At 43.3% G+C, this 16,191-nt stretch overlaps 1 protein-coding gene across 1 annotated transcript; it reads left to right on the plus strand.

Moving 5' to 3' along the window:
* The first annotated feature begins 8,652 nt into the window (after positions 1-8,652).
* Positions 8,653-13,710, plus strand: LOC117126098. Its single transcript, XM_033273487.1, has 7 exons — positions 8,653-9,473; positions 10,399-10,681; positions 10,769-10,865; positions 11,067-11,392; positions 11,633-11,904; positions 11,973-12,102; positions 12,193-13,710. Exons 1-7 carry the CDS (start codon positions 8,653-8,655, stop codon positions 13,708-13,710), a joined length of 3,447 nt encoding a protein of 1,148 aa, XP_033129378.1.
* Positions 13,711-16,191: the final 2,481 nt, after the last annotated feature.

Here is a 16,191-nt window from a genome sequence, read left to right on the forward strand (position 1 = left end):
TCTACCAATCATATTACGTTAAAACGAGCAAGTCTATACACAAGCAAAAACCAGGAGACCAATCTCTCAGAAAGAAAACACACATAAGGTTGAATCTGCAACATACCTCAAAGAGATGAATTACACTCCAACAACTTTGTGTTCCCACAATTCAAAAGTCTTTCATTTGCTTCGCTGGTTAATAAGAAAGAGTAACAAACAAATCAAAATCAAAACGCAAGCTTCCCAAATTTTAATTCAAAAACCCTAATTTTAAAAAGTTACATAGTGATTTGTGTCCGATTTTGAGAGTAGAGAGTGTGACGCTGATGATTAGATAGCCGGAGAAGATGATTAGCGAGCCGGAGAAGATGATTAGCGAGCCGGAGAAGATGATTAGCGAGCCGAAGAAGATGACTAGCGAGCCGGAGAAGATGATTCCCGAGCCGGAGACGATGATTCCCGAGTCTGAGAAGATGATTCCCGAGCCGGAGACGACGATTCCCGAGTCGGAGACGACAGTGCCGGTGAGGGTATGAAGATTCCCGAGAGGAGACGACACGATTCACGATCGAAAGAAATGAAATTTTTTTTTATTCTTATAACAAAGGGTATAAGGGTAAATTACCCCTTTAATGAAACCTATTTTTGTGACTTTCTCCTTCTAGTGCTATTTTTGAGACATAAACTTCAAAAGGTGCTATTATTGACAATTGCCCTTTTAATTATTTATTTATTTATTCTGTAACACAAATTGGAGTTTTAATTATGTTTTGAGTTTAGGGGTTAAAAACATACTTGGTGTTTTGGAGTTCAATTTTATAATTAAGATTTAAACAATAAAATATAAATTTATAAAGTTATAACTTTTAAAAGTTTGATAATTACAAATGTTCATTTGAAATCTATTATAAGTGTTGGATGTTGAAATTTAGGGCATGTTTAGGGTTATCTTAGGATTTTATGACTTTTAAAAGTTTGATAATTACAAATGTTCATTTCTAATTTATTATCAGTATTAGATTTTCTTTTTATCATATTACTTGTTGTGTTATCTTAGGATTTTATGATAAAATTTTCACAATTTAGGATTTAGGGCATGTTTAGGGTATAGAATTTGAAGAAAAAAAATTGTTTTTTTTTTCAAATTTATTATTGCTGAAGTGTTAATTGTCACATAATTTGCAGTGCAAAATGTAAATCAAAATGAAGGATTCCATTTTCTGTACTCTGGCACTCGCAACCCTTGAAGCTTCGTCACTCATCAGGCTCTACACCATTCCAACCGAATCAATACCTAGCAGCCTTTAAGATGGGCTCAGTCATCTGCAACAGATATAAAACTTAAACTCAGTAATAAGAGCTACGATCAGATTCAGAGAAAGACAAATAAGATCTCACCACAAGATATCAAACTGCAGTTTCAATACAGTCCAGTCACAGCAAAAGGCAATTCAGACACAAGACAAGCTCCTCAGTCTTGTGTATGAGAATGCACTCTCGAAGAAAGAAGAAATAAACATGCATACCTGATAATTAAGAGAAACATAAGCTTTAAAATTGGTTCAGACATGAGCTTTAAAATTGTTCTAAACCAAAGGAACGAACTCTGGCCATCATCAACGAACCGAACAGCTTTACGCTCCCTAACATAAAAAATCAGCATAAGCTAATGCTTACATGATACTAAAACTGTCTCTTACAAAAGATATTCATACAAAACATAACTCATTTTCTCGGGCAAGATATATACGATCCCAAACGTCCATAGAAACAGAGACGAACACAATGAAAAGCAATGCCAAAATGCTTCGGCCTTTTGAGATGATACGCTGGATTCATATATCTCCATAGCCCAGAACCAGTTATCGATCTACCTATTGCAAACAAATCCAATTTCCCCTCAGATACAAACATCATAAGCCTGAGACTGTGTTCATGCTTAGAGGGTCAACACTCAATTTTTTAAGCCATCTTCAACACAAGAGCCAAAAGAAAAGAGTCTTACCTCAGAGGCAACAGGTTACCTGAAGTTAAACTTCACAACGATTTCCTTAATCTCATCGTCAAACTCAGGTTGCTCTGGAAACAAAGATCAGAAATCACAAACCCTAGAAAATCTCCTTGGAATCAGAAGCACCAGAAATGTCTGCTTCTTCTACAAAAGAAACAGAGTAGCTAAAAGAAATTGTGAGACCAAATCTAAGGAAAGCCTCAAAGGAACAAGCTTTAGCTTATAAACATACAAGAGACGTTACCAGGCTTGCAGAAAGGCAGCCGATGTTACCGTCACTGAAACTCCGGCAGAATCTCCGTCGTGGCTCCGTCTCCTCCTCCGCTAATACTTTTCAATCTCTAGATTTAGTTTCGCTGATTCGATTTCAGTAAATCGATTAAAGGGAAACTTAGAGAAAGAGATGACCCATAATAGAAGAAGATGGAGGATGAAGAAGCTCGATTGAAGTAATGGAGACAAGTTTTTTTTTTTTTTTTGTTCACGAACGGAGAAGAAGATAAAATAGAGGACTGAGGTTTTTTCTTCTTCTGAAGAAAAAAAAACGAAAAGAACTAGAGAAAAAAAAATAGTTATACTAAAACAAAATATTTTGGTGGCAAAAGTTATTTTTTTCACTAAGGCTTCGAATGGTAACATCCGTCCCGCACCGCACCGCACTTAACAGTAACAAAAATCTCTACATATACTATATATCTATACGTTTTTATAACTGTCAAAACCGCACCGCAGTTAGACCGCTTGTCCCGCACCGCTCAATCCGCTGTTACCATTCGGAGCCTAAGTATTTGGCACCAATGAATGTCACAAGTATAAAAATTGGATTTTTATCTTCCCGCTTCGTAAAAGCCCCGCAAAATACTAGGTAGCGTTGATTTAATGCTATAATAGAGTTAGACATTCAAACTAGCCGTTTTTAGTAGCAGTTTGTGAATTAGTGCTACCGTGATGTGCTACCAATATTTATATTTCTTGTAGTGAGGTTACGAGGGATTAGCCCAAAATATAGAATTGCTAGGTTGTGTTATTCATCAATAGGATGTTCTTACTGCTTGTGTTCTAGAGTCGCGAACTAGAACCCTGATTTTAGAATCACTAGGCATAAGTGATAGCTTGGTCTTTTCTATGAATATATCCTCATTGAACTTGGATTGCTAGAAACAAGTGATAACTGATCTAGGAACCCTAGTAAGTACTTTATCAACCCGCGCGCAAAGTTTGCTAGAAGCTTGTCAATCGATATTCTAATAGAATAATCAATCGGCGTCATGAAAGGTGTATCGATCGATATTCCTCTAAAATCATCGATCGACTCTTTCTGATTGATCGACAAACGATTGTTGAGATCATTAGATCTAGTCAATAGACGAATCTAGAAAGCGAATGCTGATTGATTTTGTGGGAACCAAAATTTGCAATGTTGATTTTTGTTGAATTAGTGTTGGGGTCAAAAACAGACAAGACGAAGTTAACATCCAAATATCCCTAAAAATCGGCATGAACGCATTTACGAAAAGTAATCCTCGTAAAGAAAAAATTTTAAGTTTCCGCGAATACACATGAAGATCGGAAAAATAAAACATCTCCATTTTTTCACTTAAGACGGCTTAAGGGTAGAAAGAGAAAAGCTAAAACCGACCTTGGAGGAGTATATAAGGAGTCGTAGGCGAGAGGCACAAATAGAGAACTTTTTCAGAGCAAACTTAGCACTTAGAGCAATTTTAGGCAACTTTTCGTTATTGTTATTCGAGCTGCAACTCAATTAGGTTTTACAGTCTTAGGGTTTTAGAACTAGGAATCTCGCCGACAGCTCTCGTAGCCTAGACTCTTACCTTGTTGTAATGCGAATTCGGAAAAAGATCTATTTTGCTCTCTTTTCGATTTCTTATTTTTCTCGTCTTTATTTCGTCTTCAGATTGCTTGGCGTGTGGCTTAGCAGATATCCGAGACCTCTGGGAAATTAGGGATATCGACAGTGCGAATTTCGGTTTCCACAGTTTGGCGCTAGAAGTAGGGAGATACGGATCAATCTAACTCTCAGCCGCAAGACGCTCAAACAGACATGACAACTGACGACACACATAACTTGCAAACTCCTCTCCACGGAGGAAACAACGACAATCAAACCACTCTAGAAGCGGCTGTTTCCGCGGCCAACGCAACAGCTAACGTAGCGGCGCTCGAGGAGTTCAAAAAGATGTTCTCTGGTGACGAAAAGAGGTCGGGAGAACATGACAAACTCGTGGATACCTTGATGAAAAAGGTCGAAACCTTAACGGTAAGAACCCGTGCAGTCCTCCCTCGCGGATCTACGAAAATCTGCGGAAGAAAACTTGACTTCGCAACTCCATTCTACAGGCCTAGAACGTGTCGGGAACGTCCTTCGGGTCAAAAACCCAGCGAAACAACCCCTGCCGAGGAACGGAATTCTGAAAACCCTCTACCTCCCGCAAGGGCCACAGAGGTCGTTGAAGTCGAGCCTGTCAACTTGGATCCCAACGACGTTTCCGACGATACGAAAGAGGACACGGAAGAAGAGGAAAACCTCTACTGGGTCAAACAGGAGGAGTTAGCCGAAAAACAAACCGAGATAACTCGCAGCAAAGGCCGACAGGCTCGGAAAGCTTCTGGCGAAAAATCGGACATACGCGACCTTCAAGACTTCATAACTAAAACTACAGCAAAATTAAGGGCCGTGAAATCCCAGATCCATCATGCTACCAACGCTGCCCCAAAGATCGACATATTACTTGAGAGAGCTCGGAAAACACCTTTCACTACTCGCATCTCTAATACAAAGGTATCTGACCCGAGAAAAATCAAAGTACCAATATACAATTGTACGACTGACCGAGAGAAGTATCTCTGCTGTAAGATCCTGGCCAACAGAGAATCTGGATTTTTCCATACTCTCCAAGCTTGCTTTGCAAGTAATGCTTGGTTAAACTTCTCAATATCTTTAAAGCCTAATCCTCCCAACTCCTTATGTTTGCATAACTTCTGCCAAGCCACCCATGATATCTTTTTCTTGTTGGTACCACTACTCCACCAAAACTCAATCATAGCACTTGTTAGCTTGGAGCATAAATCTTTTGGCAATTTAAAGCAAGACATTGCAAATACCGGAAGAGCAAGCGCTACTGATTTCAACAGAATCTCTTTGCCTCCATGAGAGAGTGATTTTGCAAACCAGCCATTTAGTCTCCCTGTAGTTTCTCTCTGATAAAAGTTTCCTTTTCGAACCGCTGAAACATTCTGGCAGCCCTAAGTAAGAGCCTTCTCCACCTTCTTGATCGATGCCTAGGATGTTTTTGACCTCCACTTTGATACTTTCCGGAACCTTTGCTCCAAAGATTATTGACGACTTTTGCAGGTTGACAACCTGGCCAGAAGCTTCAGCATAACGTTTAAGGCATTCTAGTATCTCAGTTGCTTCCCTCGAGTTTTCGTTACACAGCAACAAGCTGTCATCTGCGAACAATAAATGGTGGACAGAAGGGCAAGCCGGAGATAGTTTAATCCCTTGGATGCGTCCAGTAGCTTCAGCATTGTTTAGAGAATTAACCAAGCCTTCTACACAGAGTATAAAGAGAAATGGAGATAAAGGGTCTCCTTGCCGAATGCCTCGTTCAGGCTTGATAAACCCATGAGTATTACCGTTTAACAGAACCGAGAATGTGACTGAAGTAACGCAGGCCATAATCCAACACACCCATCTTCTGTCAAAACCAATTTTCTCCAACAGCACCTCAAGAAAGTTCCACTCAACCCGATCATAGGCTTTTGACATGTCAGTTTTGATCGCCATGCATTCTTTGGAGACTTTGGTATTGGTTTTGAGACCATGTACCATCTCATGGGCAATCAGAATATTGTCTGAGATAAGTCTTCCTGAGACAAATGCACCTTGAGTGTAGAAACCCTTAAAAAAAAAAAAAATATAATTATTTAGTGGTTGTACCGCGGGCAATGGATGGTCGAAGAATTGATCATGGGTGAACCATAAGCTGCTGGACCATGGTTAGAAAAGTGTTAGATTGATCAGACGGCAGTTTTGGAAGAATCACATTTTTGAAGCACGACGGTTTAGAAGCTCGACGTTTTTGAAGATTGACGTTTCTTCATCGCGAAGTTTTCTCAGAATATCTTCGTATCAGTAAAATATTATTCTGAAGACATTATAAGTCGGAAGCAGGACGGGAAATAAGCAGGACAGGAAGCAAGCACGACGCAATTGAAGCACGACGGGAAAATCCGAAGTTGGGCGAAAACCCTAATTTTGGTATTATCGATTTTTCGAGGAAGCCGGAGGCTCGAGAAATATTTTCCATCAAGGTCAGGATTCACTTGGAGTTTATTAAAAATATTCATCTCATCAGAACGGGCGTAGAAAAATATTCGGGATTGATCGCGGGACGAAAATTCATCGGAAGGGTCGAAATCAGTCGAATGGACCGAGAAGCTCGAGCTGGCCTTATCTATGAGATAAGGACGTGATGTAACCTGACTGGCATGGTATGTGGCAAGGGAAGCAGGAGGTGTTGAAGCCCAGGAGAGCACAGCATGCTGATTGACACCCAGAAGCACGAGGTGCCGCGAAACCTGCGATCGGAGCATGCTGAGCGACATGTGTGCGCTGAGTGTCAATCTGGATGAGGTCAGGCCGTGGATCAGACATCTGGAGGGCATGGTGTCACTCTGCATGATGTCCTGGTCATGCCATCAGACATGTGGAGCACGAGGTGCCGCGACGCATGCGTCCGGAGCCATGCGAGGCGACACACGGGCTGCCACACGGCTTGTTCTGATTGGTTGCTGCATCCTATATAAACCCCACGACCCCAGCTCATTTTAAACCATCCAGCACACCTGAAACTCAGAGAAAAACGTGAGAGAGAAAGCAAAGAAAGAAAGATCGAGTTTCGATAGTTTTCGAGCGATTTAGGCAGTTTTCGAGAACAGTTACTCTGCCGATTTTGAGTCAGCACTTGGAGAAGATTCTGTTCAAGTGAAGAGAGATCAGTTCTAGTGGAGACCAGTTCAAGTGAAGATCAGTCCAGACGTGGGTCTACTTGTGAAGGTCGGGAAAGGGTTCGGATCACAGAAGTCGGGTTTGGGGTCAAGGCCACGGTCAACCAAAAACTGTGAGTTATAATCAATTGATTGCTGAGTTGTTTTTATGCAGGGTCCCGTTACTTGGAAGTTGGATCATGGCAGGAGGCCAGGTCTAACTGAGTAACGGTTTGAGTAGTTAATAATTGAGGTTATGTTGATTAAGTTGATAGCATGCTTAGTTATTGCTTGAGAACCGTAGTAGCATGCTAATGGTTAGGTTGATTGGTTAGTTAGCGAATGCAGAATGCTTAGATGATATCGCTAAGTTGTGGATAGTTAGGTATTCTGGAATTAGTCTTTATGCTAGATTCTGGAATGTGGTTGATTGTGTTGTGATTATTACTTGAAACCTTGTGTTATTTTTACCGGGTTTAGTATTAATCGTATATTGGCCGATAGCATTTGTGTAACCCACAATGCTAGGCATATTGGGGTGAGTTAGTGTTCCTTCAGACCTCGTACCCGGCGGGTTCAAGGAAACCCCTTATTCGCTGGATCGGGAAGACTCAGACGAACGGTGTCATGTACTATGGCTGAGTATTACACGACGGTGTAATGGGGCAGTGACCCGAAGGACTGTGGGCTGTCGCGCGGTGACCCGAAGGACTGTGGGCCGCGGTCGGTTGAAAGTTCCTTCTTCCGGCCTTTGTGGTAGGGAGATAGGATATTGCCGATAGTGAAGGAGGAACCTAACGTCACCAGGGCCCGAGTTTGTTATATATATTATATCGTGTTTTGGGTTGTTAAACCCTGGTTTAAATCGAGTTTGAGTTTGGTGATAAGCTAGTAATTAGCGTAATGCTAGTTATCTTGCTATGGTTTACCGCTGCGTATTTCGAATATTGCTCATTGTTATTAAATTGTGTTGTTAGGTGAACCTCTCGCTTTAGATTGTTTGGGGTGGGATAGCGAGGGGTTGTATTTGTTAGTGGGGGATTGTAACTCGCTGAGTAATGCTAGATTACTCACTCCTCACTCGTTGTTGTTTTCAGGTGACCAGTAGTGAGCTCGTAGAAAGCGCGGGAGGCTAGGCTGGCTGGTGTAGATTTGCATCTTTTTGCTTAAGACGCTTTCAGACTATAAGTATGTACTTTCGCTTTCTTGGCATGCCACCACTTGTATAATATTTTGTGTATTGTAAACCAGATATTATATAAGATAAATAAAGCGAATGTTTTGTGAAACTGCCTTGTTGTTCTGATATTAGCTTGTCCGAGCTAACACAACGTCAGATTGGAGTACGGGTTGAGAAGCCTAAGGCTTTGGTCTGACGGGACGTGTTAGTGGGCGGCCTGGCCTAGTTACAAATTGCACTTTTTGTAACTTTGGCTGGATTGCCCGTTAACCCGTCTTGTAGCGCTCCTGAGCCTTGGTAGACGGTCGGGCCGTCGGTCATGTTCTTGTTTGATTGTTGGCCGGTGGTTTGACCTATGCCTAGAACAGGTTGGGGGCGTTACAGAGGTGGTATCAGAGCATGGTTTCGTCCATGCGTGACACAAGTGCTTTTTTTAACGGTTTTATCGAGTCAAAGGAGTCGCAAAAAGATGATTAGGAAACCAGCCGCTTCCCGTGGTAGGAATATGACTTACCCTTTTTATTGTGTGCAGATGGCTAATCGCGGGACAGGTGATGATGGACGAGGTCGGATATGGGGAGAGGGTATGGATTGGACAGGCGGAGGATTGGGTCACAGATCAGATCAGGATAATGGAAATGGCATTAGTGAGATGTTTGGACACGATAGGAGCCCTCTGCAGAGAACAAGATCTTTTCCTGTTTACGGTAACATGACTAGAGTGAGAGAAGACAGTATGGCGAGTATTGGCCCAAGTCGTAATTGGGACCAGAGACATCAACATGATCAATCCGCTCAATCAAACCCAAGGCCAGATCAGAACCGTGCCACCAAAAGACCACAAGATCATGGAACCGAAAACACCTTGAAGCTTTTACATGACGTGATGACCGAGGCACTTGGTAACCAAGGCAGGCGTACTCAACCCCCTGAAGTTTCCAAGCTATTATCTACCATGAAGAACATTGGATCCTACAAGTTCAAAGGAGGATCCGATCCTATTGAGGCCGACAAGTGGATTACTATGATGGAGAAGAATTTTGAAGCCATGGAGTGCCCGGAGGAGTATAAGAAGAAGATCGCTGTGTACTACTTGGAAGGCGACGCCACAGGATGGTGGGACAGCATAGACAGACAGCGTGGACACAACATCACATCATGGGAGTCGTTCAAGGGAGAGTTTGAGAGGAAATACTTTCCTCCAGAAGCAAAGCATCGATTGGAGCGCCAGTTCATGAACCTTGTTCAAGGAGATCGGCCAGTGAGGAGTTACGAATCTGAGTTCACAAGGTTGAGGCGACATGTCTTTGATGGGCATGAAGATGAAGCAACTATGATCCGTAACTTTATGTACGGATTGAAGCCGGAGCTTGGAAGTCGTTTAGCTGGAAGCAACTTTAGCAGCTTATCTGAGCTAGTGGAAAAAGCTGTTAATGTTGAAACTGTATTGGAGGCTGAAAGGAAGACCTTACCACATTCTGGTGGACACACCAAGTTTAGCCAAGGAGAAAGGCCAAATTTCAACAAGGGTCCAAGATCTTACAAAGGAAAAGGGCGAGGATTTGGAGGCCAAGCCAACAATCGTGGTAACACTGTGGTGTGTTACATATGTGATCAACCGGGACATATTTCTAAGTTTTGTCCCAACAGACAACGGAGTAACCAGCAGGGTTATTCATCTATAAGGATGGAAGATGTTACTTGTTTCTCTTGCGGTATGAAGGGCCATTATGCATCGTCATGTCCAAACAAGCCAATCCCTGCGACCCCTCTCGCAATCCGAGCTCCTCCTAGCCGTCCAGCTATTGAGCCAGCACCAAAGAAGCAAAACCTAGGAGGTAGAGTTTATGCCTTAGGTGTAGAAAACCAAGACAATGCAGGACCGTCAAGCGGTCCCATCACAGGTATTGTGGGTGCTTAACCTCTTCTTTTTATTGAATGGAAATTTAGTTGCTGGAATCTAGTTAGTATGCTGGTTAGGTATAGATTGATTGATCGCTAGGTTGCGCGTTTAGAAATTTAGGATGATGATTGATGGTTGTGAGAATTTTGATTAGTATTTTTGTGATTAAGATATTGTTGATTGGATTACTGTGGAAGGAACCATACATGTTGCTGGTAAACCCACACATGTATTGTTCGACTCGGGGGCAACACATAGTTTTGTGACCCCTGAAGTAGCTGCCCGGTTTTGGGATTGTTTTGTGGTTGACAGGATAGACGTGGCCGTTTTGACCCCCGCAGACCGAACCCTTCAAGCAAATCAGTGTATCAAGAATGTTCCATTGGTCATTCAAGGCAAAGAGTTTGTGGCAGATCTGTTAGTTGTGCCTTTGAAAGGGTACGAGGTAATCCTTGGAATGGATTGGTTATCGAGCTACGGAGTTCAGATCGACTGTGGAAAGGGAAGGTTGTTGTTCGGCAGAGGTAAACGACCAGAGATGGTATACTATGGAATCAGTCCTAGTATGACCGTGTCTTTAGTAGCAGCGATGAGAGTACAAGATTTGTTTCAAGACGGGGATGTATATTTGGTGACCTTATCGGTTAGTGGAGGAGCCACTAATGATGAAGTTAAGGTCGAAGACATAGAAGTGGTCCAAGATTTTGAGGATATCTTTGCACCACTAAAGGAATTACCTCCACCTCGGAGTAATCCCTTTACCATTACTTTGGAGCCTGAAGCAAAACCTATAGCTAAGGCACCATATCGGATGGCACCTGCGGAATTAGCCGAGCTAAAGAAACAATTGGAAGATCTATTGGAAAAGGGATTCATCCGGTCGAGCTCTTCACCTTGGGGAGCTCCTGTGTTATTTGTGAAGAAGAAGGATGGAAGCATGAGGTTGTGTATCGATTATCGTGGTATCAACAACATCACGATAAAAGATAAGTATCCTCTTCCGAGGATAGACGAGTTGTTAGACCAACTAAAGGGAGCTAGTTGGTTTTCGAAGATTGATTTGGCATCAGGGTATCACCAAATTCCTATTGCCAAGTCAGACATTATGAAGACGGCGTTTCGGACGAGGTATGGGCAGTACGAGTTTGTAGTTATGCCCTTTGGTCTCACAAACGCGCCTGCGGCTTTCATGCGTTTGATGAATGAAGTGTTTCACGACTATCTCGACAAGTTCGTGATCATTTTCATTGATGACATCCTGGTGTACTCGAAAAGTAAGGAAGAGCACAAAGAGCATCTGAGACTGGTTATGGAGAGGTTACGGAATCAGAAGCTATTTGCCAAGTCCAGCAAGTGCTCGTTTTGGAAGAGAGAGATAGGATTTCTGGGTCACATAGTATCAGGAGAGGGCGTGGCTGCTGATCCAGAAAAGGTCCAAGCCATACGAGAATGGCCTCGACCTACCACTGTGACAGAAGTGAGGAGTTTTCTCGGACTTGCGGGCTATTATCGGAAGTTTGTTAAGGACTTTTCCTCCATTGCAAAGCCTTTAACTAAACTTACCGGTAAAGGAGTTCCTTTCTTATGGGTGGAAGAAACCGAGAGGGCATTCAAGAAGTTGAAGGAAGCTCTCACGACCGCACCTGTGTTAGCTTTGCCCGAGCAAGGTAAACCTTACACGGTTTACACGGATGCTTCACGCGTTGGGTTAGGTTGTGTTCTTATGCAAGATGGGCGAGTCATTGCATATGCTTCGCGACAACTACGGAAGCATGAGGATAACTACAGTACACATGACTTGGAGTTAGCGGCCGTGGTGTTCGCTTTGCGAATTTGGAGATCTTACTTGTACGGGAAGAAGTGGAGGTATACACGGACCACCAAAGTCTTAAATACCTCTTCACTCAGCCAGATCTCAACCTGCGCCAGCGTAGGTGGATGGAGTTTGTGGCAGACTACGACATACGGATTCGCTACCATCCTGGTAAAGCGAATGTTGTTGCGGACGCCTTAAGTCGAAGAAAGTTGGACGCAGATTTAGAGAAAGAAGTGGAGCTATTGAACCAGGAGTTGAAACAAGTGAAGTTGGTCGTTTTGGAAGGGCAGACAAGCGAGCCATTGGGACTTCAAGCGGTGAATCAGGCCAGCTTGATTCAGAGAATTCGAGAAGAACAACTTAAGGATGAGAAGTTACTGAAGATTGCTGAAGAACTCAAAGGACAAGCCGGGCCAAATAATGCGGGATACTACTTGGCGGAGGACGGAACCTTGCTAATTAATGGGAGGATCACGGTTCCTAAAGGACAAGGGCTGAGAGATGAGATACTAAGGATTGCACATCATTCTTTACTCAGTATCCATCCTGGAAGTTCGAAGATGTACCGAGACGTGAGAAGATACTATCATTGGCCGGGCATGAAGAGGTCAGTAGCACAATGGGTTGCTCAGTGTGCAACTTGTCAACAAGTCAAGGTGGAACATCAAGTTCCAGGAGGATTGTTGCAGAGTCTTCCGATACCTCAATGGAAATGGGACTCTATTTCCATGGATTTCATCACCGGATTACCTATTGCTCCAGGTAGATCGAACAACTCGATATGGGTGATTGTGGATAGGTTAACCAAGGTCACACACTTGTTGCCTATGCGGGACACTGATAAAGTTGAAGTTTTGGCCGAGCTGTACATCGACCAAATCGTGAAGTTACATGGTGTACCCTCTGACATCGTCTCAGATCGCGATCCAAGGTTCACGGCATCATTTTGGGAAGCACTGCAAGAAGCCTTGGGAACTAAACTGTACAGAAGCACGGCATTCCATCCAGAAACAGATGGCCAAACGGAAAGGACCATTCGGACCATCGAGGACATGCTGCGGATGTGTATTCTCGATTGGGCTGGAACTTGGGAGAAGCATTTACCGTTGGTTGAGTTCTCGTATAACAACAGTCATCATTCGAGCATAGGGATGTCACCTTATGAAGCATTATACGGAAGGCCATGCAAGACGCCTATGTGTTGGACGGAAGTGGGTGAAAGAAGAATGTTTGGGTCACCTATTGTTAAGGAGACCATGATTAAACTGGAGACGATTCAGGCCAACATGAAGAAGGCTCAAGACCGTCAGAAGAAGTACGCAGACCAGTCAAGAAGAGAAGTAACTTTTGAGATAGGAGATTGGGTCTATTTGAAGGTTACTGCACAGAAAGGGAAGGACAGATTTGGCAAGGGCGGGAAACTTGCGGTCAGGTTCATTGGTCCGTACAGGATCATCGGGAAAGTTGGTGAGGTAGCTTACCGATTGGATCTGCCAGCAGATATGCATCTACATCCAGTATTCCATGTTTCCATGCTTCGGAAACATATACGGGATCCAAGTTCTGTTGAACCCGAGAGAATCGAGGAGTTGGAGACAAACCTTACGTATCCGGAAGGACCAATCAGATTAGGAGAACGGCGTATTCGGAAGCTCAAAAAGCGTGAGATTGCTCAAGTACAAGTGTTCTGGGGAAGACAAAACAGGATTCATGTTACTTGGGAGGATGAAGCGAGATTTAAAACCGATCACCCGGAGTTATTCCGAGAGGACGTTGTAATGAAAGAAGGAGGCCCCTCAGAGCCATAGAATTCGAGGACGAATTCTGTTAACGGGGGGAGAATGTAGAAACCCTTAAAAAAAATATATATATATTATTATTTAGTGGTTGTACCGCGGGCAATGGATGGTCGAAGAATTGATCATGGGTGAACCATAAGCTGCTGGACCATGGTTAGAAAAGTGTTAGATTGATCAGACGGCAGTTTTGGAAGAATCACATTTTTGAAGCACGACGGTTTAGAAGCTCGACGTTTTTGAAGATTGACGTTTCTTCATCGCGAAGTTTTCTCAGAATATCTTCGTATCAGTAAAATATTATTCTGAAGACATTATAAGTCGGAAGCAGGACGGGAATTAAGCAGGACAGGAAGCAAGCACGACGCGATTGAAGCACGACGGGAAAATCCGAAGTTGGGCGAAAACCCTAATTTTGGTATTATCGATTTTTCGAGGAAGCCGGAGGCTCGAGAAATATTTTCCATCAAGGTCAGGATTCACTTGGAGTTTATTAAAAATATTCATCTCATCAGAACGGGCGTAGAAAAATATTCGGGATTGATCGCGGGACGAAAATTCATCGGAAGGGTCGAAATCAGTCGAATGGACCGAGAAGCTCGAGCTGGCCTTATCTATGAGATAAGGACGTGATGTAACCTGACTGGCATGGTATGTAGCAAGGGAAGCAGGAGGTGTTGAAGCCCAGGAGAGCACAGCATGCTGATTGACACCCAGAAGCACGAGGTGCCGCGAAACCTGCGATCGGAGCATGCTGAGCGACATGTGTGCGCTGAGTGTCAATCTGGATGAGGTCAGGCCGTGGATCAGACATCTGGAGGGCATGGTGTCACTCTGCATGATGTCCTGGTCATGCCATCAGACATGTGGAGCACGAGGTGCCGCGACGCATGCGTCCGGAGCCATGCGAGGCGACACACGGGCTGCCACACGGCTTGTTCTGATTGGTTGCTGCATCCTATATAAACCCCACGACCCCAGCTCATTTTAAACCATCCAGCACACCTGAAACTCAGAGAAAAACGTGAGAGAGAAAGCAAAGAAAGAAAGATCGAGTTTCGATAGTTTTCGAGCGATTTAGGCAGTTTTCGAGAACAGTTACTCTGCCGATTTTGAGTCAGCACTTGGAGAAGATTCTGTTCAAGTGAAGAGAGATCAGTTCTAGTGGAGACCAGTTCAAGTGAAGATCAGTCCAGACGTGGGTCTACTTGTGAAGGTCGGGAAAGGGTTCGGATCACAGAAGTCGGGTTTGGAGTCAAGGCCACGGTCAACCAAAAACTGTGAGTTATAATCAATTGATTGCTGAGTTGTTTTTATGCAGGGTCCCGTTACTTGGAAGTTGGGTCATGGCAGGAGGCCAGGTCTAACTGAGTAACGGTTTGAGTAGTTAATAATTGAGGTTATGTTGATTAAGTTGATAGCATGCTTAGTTATTGCTTGAGAACCGTAGTAGCATGCTAATGGTTAAGTTGATTGGTTAGTTAGCGAATTCAGAATGCTTAGATGATATCGCTAAGTTGTGGATAGTTAGGTATTCTGGAATTAGTCTTTATGCTAGATTCTGGAATGTGGTTGATTGTGTTGTGATTATTACTTAAAACCTTGTGTTATTTTTACCGGGTTTAGTATTAATCGTATATTGGCCGATAGCATTTGTGTAACCCACAATGCTAGGCATATTGGGGTGAGTTAGTGTTCCTTCAGACCTCGTACCCGGCGGGTTCAAGGAAACCCCTTATTCGCTGGATCGGGAAGACTCAGACGAACGGTGTCATGTACTATGGCTGAGTATTACACGACGGTGTAATGGGGCAGTGACCCGAAGGACTGTGGGCTGTCGCGCGGTGACCCGAAGGACTGTGGGCCGCGGTCGGTTGAAAGTTCCTTCTTCCGGCCTTTGTGGTAGGGAGATAGGATATTGCCGATAGTGAAGGAGGAACCTAACGTCACCAGGGCCCGAGTTTGTTATATATATTATATCGTGTTTTGGGTTGTTAAACCCTGGTTTAAATCGAGTTTGAGTTTGGTGATAAGCTAGTAATTAGCGTAATGCTAGTTATCTTGCTATGGTTTACCGCTGCGTATTTCGAATATTACTCATTGTTATTAAATTGTGTTGTTAGGTGAACCTCTCGCTTTAGATTATTTGGGGTGGGATAGCGAGGGGTTGTATTTGTTAGTGGGGGATTGTAACTCGCTGAGTAATGCTAGATTACTCACTCCTCACTCGTTGTTGTTTTCAGGTGACCAGTAGTGAGCTCGTAGAAAGCGCGGGAGGCTAGGCTGGCTGGTGTAGATTTGCATCTTTTTGCTTAAGACGCTTTCAGACTATAAGTATGTACTTTCGCTTTCTTGGCATGCCACCACTTGTATAATATTTTGTGTATTGTAAACCAGATATTATATAAGATAAATAAAGCGAATGTTTTGTGAAACTGCCTTGTTGTTCTGATATTAGCTTGTCCGAGCTAACACAACGTCAGATTGGAGTAC

This window comes from Brassica rapa, chromosome A06 (assembly GCF_000309985.2).
Source record: "Brassica rapa cultivar Chiifu-401-42 chromosome A06, CAAS_Brap_v3.01, whole genome shotgun sequence".
Taxonomy (NCBI): domain Eukaryota; kingdom Viridiplantae; phylum Streptophyta; class Magnoliopsida; order Brassicales; family Brassicaceae; genus Brassica; species Brassica rapa.